Source organism: Sceloporus undulatus, chromosome 4 (assembly GCF_019175285.1).
Source record: "Sceloporus undulatus isolate JIND9_A2432 ecotype Alabama chromosome 4, SceUnd_v1.1, whole genome shotgun sequence".
NCBI lineage: Eukaryota > Metazoa > Chordata > Lepidosauria > Squamata > Phrynosomatidae > Sceloporus > Sceloporus undulatus.
In genome coordinates, this window is record NC_056525.1 from 40,946,344 (window position 1) to 40,961,536 (window position 15,193).

A 15,193-nucleotide genomic window follows, 5' to 3' on the forward strand; every position below is an offset into this window, starting at 1 on the left:
TGGAATAATAATAATAATAATAATAATAATAATAATAATAATAATAATAATAATAATAATAATAAACTAAATCTGCCTGGCTTTTTGATAAAAGGGAAGAGTGAAGGTTTGCCATCCTGTCTGTTTCACTTTTAATCCATCTGAAATCCTCCCTGTCCACCAAACTGCTGCCAAATGTTGCCTTCCTATGATTTCACCTCAGACTTTGCTCTGTTTGCATTGCACCCAGGCGTTTGTGTGAACACCAATAACCACTGGACTTCTCAGGTTGACCACCTACAGCAACTTATTGACAAACTGGAATGTAAGGTGGGTCAGCAAATGAAACTACTAGTACACATAATTTCTCTAAGACATTGATTGCTTTGTTTTGAATTGGGCAGAAATCCAACGTAGTTGTTTTGAATTGGGCAGAAATCCAACGTAGTTTACATCAGCATGAGCCCTATTTTTTTTTTCCAGTTATGTCTTTCTAGTGATCAATCCAATTCCTCCATATTTCAATTCAGGGACTCTCAGGTCCATTGTAGGTTAGTCCCAACTAGAGTGGACCCATTCAATCAATTGTTGAATGGTGAATCAACAAATAAGTAAATCCCACTGATTCAGTGAGTCTGCTCTAGTCAGACTTTAAGAAGATTTAGACCTTTGAATGTAAACTCTTGCAGTTAGGCTCACCCTTGTTAGAAAAACTCTTTGTTATGGGTGATGTCTCTTGCCCGGTGGTTCTGAACTGGTACGAACTGGAACAGATGCAGTCTTCTCTGGAACTCGGGAACAAAGTAACTTCAACACAGATGTTTACTCAAATGAGGGTTTATTGACTTAGTTGCTATTTACACATTCACAGCAGGCTACTATACATACTTCTCTTTCAGTGTCCATGATAGAAGAAAAAAAACCTGAACATGACGTCAGTCTTTGTTCTCTCAAAAGATCAACTTTCCCACCAAGTGGACACACCTCTTTTCCATGAAGTCACCATGCAACACAAGAGTATAACAACAACATATTATGCTTATATTTTGTATACCTCGTTCGTCCTTGAACACTTGTTCTTCCAGGCCAAGACTTCCTGGCCTTCAACAAGAACCATTTTAAACTTTAGTTAACCATTGACACATCTGAACATATTCAATACAAATAGTTTCGCAAAAGCTACATGACTCTTTGTCCCCTCTCCTACCTCATTCTCTGCATATGTGCATATCTGGATGTATGTAAACAGCATGTAGGAGCCACAGTCATCTCAATCTGTTGCACTATGTATTTCAAAATAAAGTGGCAGTGTTCTGTCCTTTTTCCAAGACGTTCCTAAAGTGAAGAGGTGGTGAGAGCTTTGGAGTGAAGAACTGCTTGTAGTACCTGTGTTGTTGTTATTGTTGTTGTTGTTGTTAAAGTTTATTCATATAGCGCTGTAGATTTACTTATAACTAACACATTATTTTGAATTTGAAGACTTTCATGGCCAGCATCCATGGTCTTTTGTGGGTTTTTCAGTCTATGTGGCCATGTTCTAGAAGAGTTTATTTCTGACATTTCACCAGCATCTGTGGCTGGCATCTTCAGAGAATGCATTCTCTGAAGATCTCGCCATAGATGCTGGCAAAATGCCAGGAGTAAACTCTTCTAGAACATGGCCACATAGGCTGAAAAACCCACAAAAACCTATTTTTAATTTATATAGGTATTTTGAAGATGGGATTCAGCACCTTGGATAGCTCTAGCTTACAAAGTTAAAACCCAAAATCGACTCAGCATTTCACTGATATAGAGTGTATCTACACCCTAGAAATGCAGTTTTGCACCACTATTAGTGCTGTAGCTTCATTTGTGGAATCCTGGGATATGTAGTTTTACAAGGTCTTTAGCCTTCTCTGCCAAAGAATTCTGGTGCGTCAAAAAAAATTACAATATTTTCTCATTTTCTTAGCTAGCATGTGCACATGGGTTTTCTAATTAGGCCAAAGCCTCATTTAAATTTGGCTGAAGATGACACATGGGCCACAGGTTGCTCAGCCCTGCTTGTTGCACTAAGGCCTACGGTTTCTCCTTTATCTACCTTCCTACCGTGTCTCCCTCCTGCAAAAGGAGAAGCTTCCATTCCTTCATTCGGCAGCACAAAACAAAGCTGATATACAGACATACAATGTCACTTGCTGTTGGATATGTCAACTGCCTCAGATGAAAATAGTTATGTCAGAAGTGACTAAAGAAATATGAAACCTCTTTTGGTGGTACATGGTGTCTTTTGGCTGTTTCTCACACGCAAGATCCCACTTGATGTTAACATTGTCAAATAGTGATCATATGTATTACAACTCACCCCAATTCATTATCAGAGAGATCAGGCGATTCACTGCTAAAACTGACACTGGTTTGTCTCTGGACATCTGGTATATATCCTCTGGAAACTATTCACATTCAGATGAGCTGTACCTCCACAGGAATGGTTTTTCTAATCTGTTCTGGTTCCAAACCTGTTCTGCTCTTTGTTTTATAATACCAGGTAAACATGCAGAGTTTCTGCCCTGGCATACTTTCATGACATTCTGATCTTAATTTATAGTGACTGTGTGTATATCCAGTGAAAAAGATGCTCATAGTGTACTTAATATATTTCATCTACTCATTTTAAATTATCATCTTTTGGAATAATTCTGCATTTCTGCCTCTTCAGAATCCAAGGCTGGAACCTCTGAAAGACAACATGGTCTGCAAAGGAAGGGATTCTGTAAGTTTTTCACCACTTCTGCATTATTATTGCTGTTATTAATGCTTGATATAATTATTACCAATTGATAACACAAGTCAGTGCATGTAAAAAAGGGAGTACCTAAGAAGAGAAATGCTTTGGTGGTTTGTAGTGAATTTCCTGTAACAGTAAGCAATTCTCCCTGAACTCTCATTCTCATGGTTACCGTGTTTGCTTCTGGCATACAAAGATGACCAAATCTGGAATAATGAATGTTACAGAACCCGTTCTTTTACAACTGAGTGCAATCCTTGGGTATGAAGGACTTCCATCAGGGACATTTGGTATTCTTGAATGCAGCATGTTAGAATTGGATCTCCCCACCTACCCTCTGCCATATCTTTTACTTCCTGCAGCACATCTTGGTGGCACAGAGACAAATCTCAGTGGGAGAAAGTGGATTAGAGGCATTCTGCCAGGCACTCCAATCCTACACAGAAATCACATCTGGACAGAGCAGCTGCCTACAGTAAGTCTTCCAGAATTTGACTTTTATAGGTTGCTAGGATAAGAAACATCTTTAAAAACAGTTCTTGTAGCTTGGGCTGAACTCTGTCTTCAGAGAATGAACCTGACGCACTCTGCCAACTGCCAGGGAGGTATTATTTATAGAACCTTGAGTATATACAGTGCTGTTTCATGTTTTAAGTCTGACAAACATCCATGAACTAAACTGTTCACCTAACAGCTTCATAAAACAGATAAATGTGACAAGAGAGACACTTGTTAAAGAGAATTATTACTTCTTGTACAGATAGCAAAACAAACAGAAACACAGAAAGAGATGTCCTGTATATAAATGTGCACTCACATGGTCATCAGTCTGGATTCCTGTCCCCATCTCTACTGATACACACACAACCCCCTCCAAATTTACTAATAAGCAATTGGTACAATGGAAATATATTAATAAATGCCTGGATTTCAGTTGCTAACTGTTGGAAGAAACAAAATCTCTTCCTTCGACAAGAACAATAGGAAATAAAGATTCAGCAGATATGTTAATGCATTAATGTATACTTTATAAACAATGCTTTGGAATGAACTGAGAATTAAATTGCCATTTCTGGAACCCCTTTATTGCTTACTGGAACAGGTTTAAGTCCAGTGAAAATGCAAAGCAAGATGCATTGACAATTATTTATGATACAAGTTATTTAAATTACATGGTTCTAGAATTGTTTAAGCATTAAGTTGTCCTTGGTATCATACCTGGGAATCTGCATGGCTGCCTGAAAATCCCAATAGCCTTAGGGACCAGTGTATTATTCAAAATGGAGTTGGCACAGAGAGCAGCAAATAAGCAGAGTACTCTCTGCATCACACCTTTTGCCATAGCATTGGGGCATATTTTGCTGTGCACTGACATTGTCCCATGATGTGTTTCCCTGCCAGCATTCAAATTCATTGGGTGGTGGAAACAACATGCATGGGTACCTAAACACTAGGACAGAGATGACAGATGTGTAGTGTACCATACATGGCTGTACTGCAACTCACATCATCTCGCATCATTGGCTATTCTGGAAAGGCTGAAATGGGTTGGAGACCAGCAAAATCTGAATCACATTACATTAGTGGGTGTTTGGGTGACTGACAAAAGTTGGTATAAATTTCTCTTTCACACTATACAATTATAGCACTTTGACTCCACTTTAATTGCCATAGCTATATCTGGAATTTGTAGTTTGGTTAGAGAATGCAAAATCACAAATTCCAGGATTCCATGGGATAGAGCCATGACAATTAAACTGGTATCAACTATGTTTAACTATGCAGTGAGAAAGAGACCAAAGCTACCGTTTTCAGGACTAGTTTCACATAACATTTAGTTCACTCCTGAAATGGTTGTATAACTGGGTCCTCTGAAATGAGGTCTAACACTAATATTGATTCCTTTCAATGAAAAATATTGGCATGTTCAGTGAATTCATTGGAATCAAGGAGATGTAGAAGTTCAAAGAGGAAGATAAAAGCTTGGGTGTTCATTATTCTGCACCACAAAGACAACATAACTAATGTGGCCATCATGAAAAGCCAAAATGCTCCTTTAAAAAGAACTGGGTGTTCTTTTACATTGGCATGAGGACATCATTTTTTCTGTGCAAACAATAAGAATCCATCCATGACTCACCATATATAAATATAGTATCAGAGTCAGGTTCAGTGTCAGTCTCAAAGTCTCATTGTATATCTACTATGCATTGCCTGGCACACAGTGACAACAGTTTTCTACATGGCCTGTCTTCTTTTCCTGTAGTGTATCTGCTCACAAAATGATGTTGAGCGACACATGCTTCATCTTGTATGAGTTCTGGCAAGACGTGGCTTCATGGGGAAGGTTGGTGATTCCTTACTGTTTGTGGGATTTTCTTATGATGGCTGAATAATGCAACTCAAAGCTCATTCAGTTTTGGTGAATGTATATATGTGAAATTGCCTAACACTGAACTGTAGCATTGATCCATCTGGTTCAGTGTTTCTTTACACTGACTTACAGCAGCTATCTGTGGTTTTAAACAGAAATCTTTCTCAGTCCTACCAGAGGGGAGGGATGGAAAGGAGGTATTTGGATTTTCTATGGAGTTTTAATATATAAGCTGCCTTGATTATCTTTGATAGAGAGGTGGAATACAAATAAAAATTTTATTATTATTTATTAAAATGGCAGGGATCCAATTATTTTTACAGTGCCATTGCTCACCCATTTCCCAATATCATCACATACTTCAAATGTATCTAGGGCATTTCCTTTTAAAGTATAAAGAAAGAGTGCTTATCAAAATCACAAGGCAAAATCTCTAAGGTCATTTACTCAACTTCTGTCTCACTGCCAAACTATCCAAGAAAACCTGAGGAAAGTGTGAGGGCAACTCAAGATTTTCAAACAATACTTAATTCTCTCACATAATTAAAGCTCCAGATGAAAAAGGGATCCCTGTATTTTGGATCTCTCTTGGTATCTATGCCCATGTTCACATTATTGCTGAGAATGTTTATGGCTATGAGGATTCTACTACTGGATATTATAGATATTTGACTATCTTACTAGTTATTCTTGGTATTTGAGGGTGGCAGTCCTCCTCTTTCCCTGTGCATTTATCAGTTAGTGAATGATATTGCTCAAGTCTAAGTATCAACAAGTCTGGGCCTATACAGATGGGTGGCATCCAGCCATCCCTGTACTGGCCGGATCGGTGCCATAGCAGCCTAATGCAGTGGTACCAATCCGCTCCCTGTAGGGAGCAAAAAGAAGCCATCCCAAGCAGCTTCCTGGAAGGGGCGACATAAGCGCCACAGTGTCCCCTTCCATGCTGCACCATTTGGGGGCTGTGCCACCTGTGTGTCACCATGGCGCACCCCGTGTGGATGGGTATACACCAAAATGGTGCACAGACGGCGCAGTGAGGGCTTGGAGTGTGGGGATGCTAGGTTTGCCATATCCCGGATTCTGCTGGGACATTCACGGTTTTTGGCTGTTTTGAATGTCCTGGCCCGGGTTTAGAGCCAGTCCCGGCTCCCATCTCCGCTGCTGCCACCTCAATCATGCGGCAGTGGCAGCATGCAAGGCCTAGTTGCCTCACTAGGCCTAGCTGGACTTGGATGGAGCTCAGGGCGGGGCCTCCATCACCACCTGCCATGCAGGGTGGGGCATTAGCCAGCCAACTGGGCCCCAAGGAGCAGGACCTCCCTGGCAAGGCCTCTCCTCCAGTGGTGGCGGAGCCATGCACAGGCCAGCCAACTGCCTGAGGCTCCATGCCACATGACAGGCAGTGGTGGAGGAGAGGCCTTGCTGTGGGGGCCTCCCTTCTTGGGGCCCAACTGGCTGAGGCCCCTCATGGCTCTTCTGCCTCTAGAGAAGGCCTTACTGTGGCAGCCTCTCTTCTCAGGGCTCAGCCAGCTGGCAGAGAAAAGGCTTTGCAGGCTGGCTGGGCCCGAAAGAGAGAGGCTGCGGCAGCAAGGCCTTTTCCAGAGGCGGAGGAGGCACTGTGCGGCTCCTCTGCCTCGGAAAAGGCCTTGATGGCTAGCTGGGCCTTGAGGAGAGATGCCACGGTGCAAGGCCTTCCCCACAGGTGGAGGATGCGCCATGTAGTGCGTCCTCTGCCACTGGAGAAGGCCGTGCCACCATGGCCTCTCTCTTTGGGGCCCAGTTGGCCTGCAAAGGCTTCTCATCGCTGGCTGGCTGAGCCCCGAGGAGAGAGGCCGCTGCGGTAAGACCTTCTCCAGAGGCAGAGGAGCCGCGTGGTGCGTCCTTTGTCTCTGGAGAAGGCCTTGCCATCCCGCAGACTCTCTCTTTAGGGCCCAACTGGCTGGCACAGCCTTCTCCAGAGGCAGAGGAGCTGCGTGGTGCCTTTGCTGGCTGACTGGGCCCTTCTTATTTCTCCTCCTCTTCTTCTTTTTCTTCCCCTCTTCCTCTTCTTCCCCTCTTCCTCCTCCTCCTCCTCTTCTTTTATCTTCTTTTTCCTATTCTTCTTCTTCTTTCTCCTCCTTTTCTCCTTTCTCCTTCTCCTTCATTTTTCTCCTCCCCCTTCCTCCTCTGTTGTTGTTCTTGTTGTTCTTGTTGTTCTTGTGTGCCTTCTGCTCCTTTCTGACTTATGGTGACCCTGCAGAATTTCCTTGGCAAGCTTCTTCTTTGCCTTTACTTTCCCCTGAGAGGCTGAGAGAGTGTGACTTGCTGCCCAAAGTCACCCAGCAGGTTTGTATGGCCGAGCTGGGATTTCAACCTGGTCTCCCATTGTCCTAGGCCACTACACCATGCTGGACCCTTCACTGCATTTAAAGGTACAGTACTCAGTTATTCTTTGTTGTTGTGTACCTTCAAGTTGTTTTGCACCTTATGGAGACCTTAAATCAAACCTATCCTGGGGTTTGCTTGGCAATATTTGTTCAGAAGAGGTTTGCCATGGCTTTCTGCTGAGGAGGCTGAGAGAGTGTTACTTGCTTGAGGTCATCCAATACAGGGAAGCAAACCCTGGTCTCCAGAGCCCTAGTCCAACACACAAAGCTACATCCCAAACTTCTGTCCAGGAAGAATGTCAAAATGTCCTCCATTTTGAGCATGAGTGAGAAGCATGCGTTTACACTGTTTTTTATTAATGTTTTTTGTCCCCTATTTTTTTGGAATGTCCTGCCATTTGTCCTACAGTTTTGCTACTTCAAGCCCTACATTTTTCCTACACTTTGTACCAGTTTTGTGGAAGGTAATGATGGCAACCCTAGGAGATGCTCAACCCTCACCCTGTGAACAGGCCAGTGCTTTTTGCTGGTCTGTTGAGCCCCTAATAAAAATTAATAATCTGCCTGCCAGTGTTGAGCCCTCCCAGCTTATAAAGATTATAAAGAGCCTATAAAGAGCTTATAAAGAGCCTCAGTGTTTGCCCCTTTCCTCCATTGCTTTGGCCCTCCCTTGTTTGATCCCCTTATACTGAGAGTACAGTGGACCCGTGTTATACCCTGGTGTATGGTTCCAAGATCCCCCGTGTATAACAAAATCCCATTAAATATAATGACATAGCAAATGCTCAAATCCCATTAAATATAATGACATAGCAAAACGGTGTCCCTTATAAAAAATGGAAAATGAAGATTTAAAGTTTGAAATTTATACTTTTTTGGAACATTTTCAAACTGTGGATGCTTGAATCCATGTATAAAACATCCGTGTATAAGAAGGGCTGACTGTATAAAACATTTGAAATCAGGCAGATGCATTTGAATTCATATCTAATTTGGTCTTGAAGTATGATACAAACCTTCTGCAGAAACTGAAATATGTAGCTGCACCACTCAGACCTCTAAACGTTGCCCATCCATGCCCTCAGAACGGAGGTATTTTTTAAAGGCTATGCCTGAGTTCATGCAGCAGGAATGGGAGGAAACACCCATAGATGCAGACAGTGCTTAAGAAACACTTATAAAGTATATTACAAAGGAAATAGAGAATGACTAACAAATTGTGTGACAAGGAATAGATTAATGGTTAAAATGGAATAGGAATGGGGGAGAGAGCATAGTGTAGTGATTTTAGTGTTTCACTAGGACTCTGGGAGAAGTAGGTTTGAATCTCTGCTCAGCCATAGAAACTCAGTGAATGATCTTGGGCAAATCATGCTCTCTTAGCCTAAGAGGAAAGCAATGAAAAACCTAATCTGAATAAATATTGCCAAGAAAACCCTGAGATAGACTTCCCATAAGTCAACCTGAAGACACAAAACAACAACAAAGAATACCTCTAGAATGAAATGGACTGGACTCCATGAAGGACTATGGCGGGTTACAGACCGCCGAAAAGCGGCGGCCTGCACCCGTCCCTTTCCCTGACAGATTGGGGCCTCTGTGGTCAGAGCGGCAGCCGCTGAAGCCCCGATCCGCCGCTTTTCAGGCTGCAGGGAAGTGGCAAAAAGCCCCTTCCCCGCAGCCTGGAAAGGGGTGTCCTTGGGGCTTCAAGCCCTAAAGACACCCCGCAGTGGCGGGGAGGAGGAGAAAGGGGCCGCTTGGCCCCTTTCTCCTCTGCGTCGCTGGGCGCAACCATCTGAAAGCTGCGCCCAGCAACGCAAACGGCAAAAGGAGCTCCATTTCGGAGCTCCTTTTGCGGCCGGGGAAGGGGCGTACTATGTGCCTTGGCGTGGAGTGATGATGTCACGTCCGCGCCGCCCCATATAGAGGCAGCTCGGTCGTGACGTTGTAATGGCGGTGGCCATGTGGAACGGCCGCCGCCATTTTGTGCACGCTCCGCGCGTGCTAGGGTTGGGGGCATCCAGGAAGGATGCCCCTTTCTAACCCTAGCACGTGCGGAGCGCACATTTTTAGGCCCGTTTGTAACGGGCCCTATGCTAGAAATTTCTTTTTCTCCATCTCAAATGTGCCACAGATTCCTTTATATCTTTTGACAAAGAATGAAGGAAACTGCAATAAGCAATAAAGCACAGTCACATTTATGAACAGGGTTTTAAAGGCTTAGTGTTATGTCAATAAAACCATATTGTAAGAGTTTGTGGACAAAAAGGAACAAAGTGGACCACACAGGAGTTAGGATGGGAAGAGTCCTAGGACATTAGCTATAGGGAGAAGGTTTGATAGGACTTATTGCCCTTAGAAGGGTACAAATGTATTCTGTTCCCATTCATGTCCTTGCTTTACAGCCACGTGCAATCAGACTACAGTATGAAGTTCCAACATGCCATCATGGAGATAGTGGACTCTCCAGAACTCTTAACCACTATGCTTTTTCCAGGTAGGGCAATGTACAATACAGATTTCGAATTTTTCAACCCATTTTGTTGCTTTTAAAAGATCCTTCTAACAACACAGAACACTGTGTCAGGAGCATGCCATCCCCATCTTGTAGCTACAGACACACTTAATAGCCAATACACTGTGCCACATCGTTGGACTTTTAGGGGCTGAACAGACTGTGCTGCAGCTTTTCGGCACTCCTTTGGTGCTGTGTCATCTAGATGCAGGGCCAAAGGAGTGCTGTGATGCCACCCACCATGTGGTTGGGTGCACGGCATCATACCAGCATGAGGGTAGAGTCAGGGTATGTGTTGTGTGGATGCCACACCCCCACTTCACCCCAAAACTGGCCTTTATGGCTGGTCTGTCAAGGCTAATTGTTCTTTACCCAATCCACTTTGTACCATTTTGCTTAACAAAGAATTCTGGAGGATGTGAAAGTTTGTCATTTTAATAACATTTAAATGGTCCCAATAAAGATTTTATCCAACTTTGAATTAACTCACAGTGTGTACTTGTTCGGCTGTAATTGTTGGGAATTTCAAAACTAATATCTATATAGTGTGCTCAGGATCATGCAGTTCAGACCCACTAGATATCTTTGATCAGTCCTAAACAGCATAGACAATGGTGAGGGATGCTGGGAGTTATAAACCAATAGTATTTGGAAGGTCACAAGTTGTCCACCCCTGAACATGAGCCTATTGTATGTTTATATGCTTATGGGTTCAGTTGGGTTTATTACTAACTAAGTTGTATAGAATCACAACCTACCTTTAAGATAAGAAACTGAAACTAGCAGGCAATTGGGAGTGGCACATTACATAAAAGAGTTGTTGTTGTTGTTCTTTTAAGGACAAGAAATCCAAATTGGCACATAAGGAATATGATGTCTTTATTGTTATTATTACCAGAATGACATAAGAAATGTATAAGATGCGAAGACACAGCACAAGATTTGGTCAGAAAGTACATGACACAGCAACCTACTGAAATATAGAGTATTAGTGGTTATATTAGCAGTGTATATAAGTACTATGGCAAACTAACAGCAGATATGGCAGGTTGCCAGGGAGAGTTGTAAATGCTGCGTTGAGTTTCATCAGGATAGAATTACAGGTTAGCTGGATCAAATTGCTGAAATAAAAATAACTTCTTGGCAAATCCAAAGACCTAAATATCCTAAAGGCACAAGATCCTGTCTGATCTTGGAAGCTAAGCAGGTTCAGCTCTGGTTAGTACTTGAATGCCAACAAATATAAGGTGCTGTAGGCTGTATTTCAAAGGAAGAAACTGGCATAACTACCTTTGAGTATTCCTTGCCTAAGAAAACCCTATAAAATTCATGGGGTCACCATAAATTGACAGGTGACTTGAAAGCACACACATACACACATATCCTAAGAAACATGTATGAATTAAAGCAGCAATACTTCTGTCAATCCTTCTTTTTCATAGGAAAAATGTACAATTTTGAGCTTACGCTTTCAAATTATGCCAAGCACTTTCTCCTTAATTTCTCCTATTTTGATTTATTAACCCTCAGTTTCCTGATTGGGATGTCATAGGAAACTATCATTTAATATACAACAGTAGAAGTACAGTTTACCAAGTAAGGACAGAGTGTATGATATCACAAGGCCTACTTGATAAGAGCAGGATTCTTAACTTGGTTCATATCTGAGAGTAAACTGCAATCCACTTTATGATCTTTGCAAACATCTTGCATTTGCTTCCTTAGCTTCATGGTGGATCATGAACAATAACTGATGTTCCCTCAAGACAACCAGCATGTAGATGGATCAAGCACTCTCTTTCATAGAAAGCCTTCCTTCCAGAGCTGTCCTTCCTTATCCCACTCTCCTTCAGTGTTGCTTTCTTCCTCTGTATTCATGTAGAATGCTTCCTTTCTTCTGCAACTGTGGAAATGGGACAGTGCTTTTGAATGTACCCTGCCATCCTGCCTGAACATCACCTGCATCCTACTTCCTTGTTAACATAGGATTTTTCACTCAAAGCAATGGCATATCCTTGCTAGCATGTTGTCTAAAAGAACAAACTATCATGAAAGCATTATGGTTGGTGATATGACAGTCAGTTGACTGTCATTTGTAACATGTCAATGCAAAAGTAGAGAATAATTTATATGCTCTTTGGCACAGTTCTCATAAATACTGACAAGGAAACCTTCTCTGTGGTTACCATAAAAAGTACTTTCTTGCATGATAAAGAGCTGTAGCAGTATCTGCTTAGATTCTTCTTGAATCAAAGTGAATCTCTGTTAAAGGCAGTCATTGATTTGTATCAAATAATGAGTACTGGGATGAAGAAATATGGTCCTTCCAATGGGAATACTTTGACTGCAACTCCCATCAGCCATAGCTAGCATAGTCAAAGGCTGAAGAAGATCTAGAGGATCACATTGCCCATCCCTGAACTTGACAATATCATCTGCAGTCTGATCAGTTTCCTAAGCCTTTGTTTTATCATATCTGTAATGCTAGATGCTATATCCAATGTAGAGAACTGATGTTTAAATTTGCATTCTTTGAACATTGTATGAAATCCTGAACAATGTAAAACTTTATTTTCTCTTTAAAACAATCAATATGAAGTAGAAATAAGCAGAATGTGGGTGTGATTTTATTTTAGGATAGCTGAAAACATGAAACAATGAGGATGGTGCTATGTTTTCATCTAGGAATGGCTAACTCCTCTCATCTCAAGGGCTATTCAATTCTTTGGTCAGAAGCCTGAATGCCCAACTATAGTTTCATGCAGAAACCAGAGCCGGGGTGTGTGTGGTGTGTGAACTAGTGTTCCATAATTACTGGGACAGTATGGGAAATAGCCATTTCAGTTGTATTCTGAGAGCTGTAGTCCTAAAAATTAATTTTTCCAAGCTCTGGCATAAACTAACTTGGTTAGGCCTCATAATAAAAGTAACATCATCACTTTTGATCTAGCAAGGGCTTCACAGTTATGGAGAACATGTAATGAGGCAAAATGGGGCCACTGCATATTTGATTTGCTTCTGTCAGTGTTCCAGACTGCTATTTGCTTAAAGGAGGCCTGTAAGTCTCCCTCTTTCTCATGAGATAAAAGCGACAGTGGTGTGGTCATGAGGAGCAAGGATGGGACAATTTTAGGCATTTCAGTTTCATGACTTCTTCATTCCCCTGATGGCAAAATTGTTTCAGCCCACCTTTTTGTGTGCATTTCGCCTTATAAATGTATTTCATACACACTTTTTTTCTAGCGTGTGTATTTTTTGCAAGCATTCTTTCCCCAGTATATTGTAGTTTTGTGCACCTTTCTCCCTAATATACAAATTTTTGTGGAGGCTTTTCCCCTGTTGTAAACCAGAATGCAAAGGTCTGAAACTTGTCAATTTCTCTGTGCAAGTGTGTGTTGGTTCATTTATAAGTTCTGCAAGTATACATTTGGTTACACTCATACACAAATGTAGACCTGACACGATACTGCTATTTCTCCCGTTGGGAGTTTTATAGGGAAAGAAATTCTTGGGGAAAGGGGTAAGCATTCCCTTGCCTTGTACTCTTTTTCCTGTGGGTGTTTGCAATGGGGGACTTTTAAGATTTCATCATACTTAGCCTCATTGTAAGGTATTTTGTATGTTGGAAGGTTTGTACATAGGGAGAGAAGAAGAATATATTGAAAACTCTTCTACACAAATGTATAGCGCATATGCCAAAAAAAAGTCTCATTACAGTCTGTTTCCTGGGAATTGTAGGATGTTATGGAGAGGGGCTTAAGCCTTTAGAGAATTCCCAGAATCCTCATCAAACTACCATTCCCAGGATTCCTTGAGAGAACCTGAACAGTCTCTTATTTTGCTTCAATTCTCTGACTGGTTTTTGTAAACAGGCAGTCCAACAGCACTTACTCTGCTACTGGGGGAAAAATAACCTTTAGAAAATAGAAAAGAAAGTTTAATGGTGTTCAGAAACAAAACATAACTTTCTCAGAACTAGTGGTTTGAAGCTTTGCCATCAGTATATAGCTCCCCCATAAAAATAAGGGACATCATTCATTTGCAAAAAAAAGAAAGAGAGAAAGCTATCAATCCAAGGAAAGCAAAGTTTCTTATCCATTTTACAAATGCCTGGTTATTTAGTGTTCTTTTTGTGTAAATTCAAAGCTGTCTGTACTCAGTAACCAAAACATGGCTGTGTCTCCTGTTTCTTTATCTCTTAATAAACAATTCCACACTCCTGCACTAGACTGTTTTTAGTCTGTCTCTTCTGATTAATTTACCTCTAAGTCTTTGTATGAGTAACAGAAACCAGAGACATTGCAGTTTCCTAATGGAACCCCTTCAGAATAATGCTCTGACTTTATCTCTAATAAATACAGAGACTTTGACTGCATGCTTGAGTATATTCAAGGGGGGGGGGGGTTTCCACTTGAAAATGTACTATTGTTCATTTGAACATTGATAGCATGGATGTGTAACCTACTATTCTCCACAGCCCAGCTGAGCTGTAAAGAAAAAATGTTGCCATGGAAAAGATGCTGCTATTAGCACTGGGACAGCAATCCAAATTGTTATTGTTGGGGTGTAGGAAGCATCTCTTCAACACAAAGCAAGGAAAATTCATTCTTATCTGTAATAAGTGAGTGGACATAAAAGTGATTTAAATTTCAAACTTCTTAAATATATTGAAAGAGCAGAATATTTGATACTGAAATGCCTTTAAATCAGAGATAAGAATGGGATTTTTCTGCTTTGTGTTATGTCCTTGACCATCTTACAATGAGGTGATCTTCTCAGTAGACATGCATGCATTTTTTTGCTGAGAAGGAGCAACTACCAGGGATGGGAAAGGGTACCTTGGCACACTGTGCTCTGTTACCCTCCCCATCCACCCCTGACATTTTAAAATCTTTTGTGAAAATTTGTTTCAGCCAAAAGAGCCTCCATGCCATGTGACCATGGAAACACTTTTGTCATTTTAGAGGTGGGTAGACTGCTTCAGGCTTAGGAAACGCCTTTTCTTTTTAAAAAAAGAGTCTTCTTCCTGTGGAGTTTTTTTAAGAAGAAAAAATCCCGTGCTTGGGCCAAAAATGGTCCTGGGGGCAAAAAATGCTCCCTGAAAAGCATGGGAATTTTTGACAAAAACAGTGAAAAGGGAATTTTGAGGAGGTATAGGAAGAAGCACAGGAGGTGATACAGGGACA

At 41.5% G+C, this 15,193-nt stretch overlaps 1 protein-coding gene across 1 annotated transcript in view; it reads left to right on the plus strand.

Moving 5' to 3' along the window:
• The window catches only part of NECAB3 (N-terminal EF-hand calcium binding protein 3), a 142,886-nt gene extending 128,655 nt beyond the window's left edge, over nucleotides 1–14,231 (plus strand). The window contains exons 8-13 of the mRNA XM_042466417.1: nucleotides 230–309; nucleotides 2,681–2,734; nucleotides 3,112–3,224; nucleotides 5,016–5,096; nucleotides 9,898–9,989; nucleotides 11,733–14,231. Of these exons, the coding sequence (XP_042322351.1) occupies nucleotides 230–309; nucleotides 2,681–2,734; nucleotides 3,112–3,224; nucleotides 5,016–5,096; nucleotides 9,898–9,989; nucleotides 11,733–11,761 (449 nt within the window). The 3' untranslated portion in view covers nucleotides 11,762–14,231. The remainder of the gene's footprint in view (nucleotides 1–229; nucleotides 310–2,680; nucleotides 2,735–3,111; nucleotides 3,225–5,015; nucleotides 5,097–9,897; nucleotides 9,990–11,732) is intronic.
• Nucleotides 14,232–15,193: the final 962 nt, after the last annotated feature.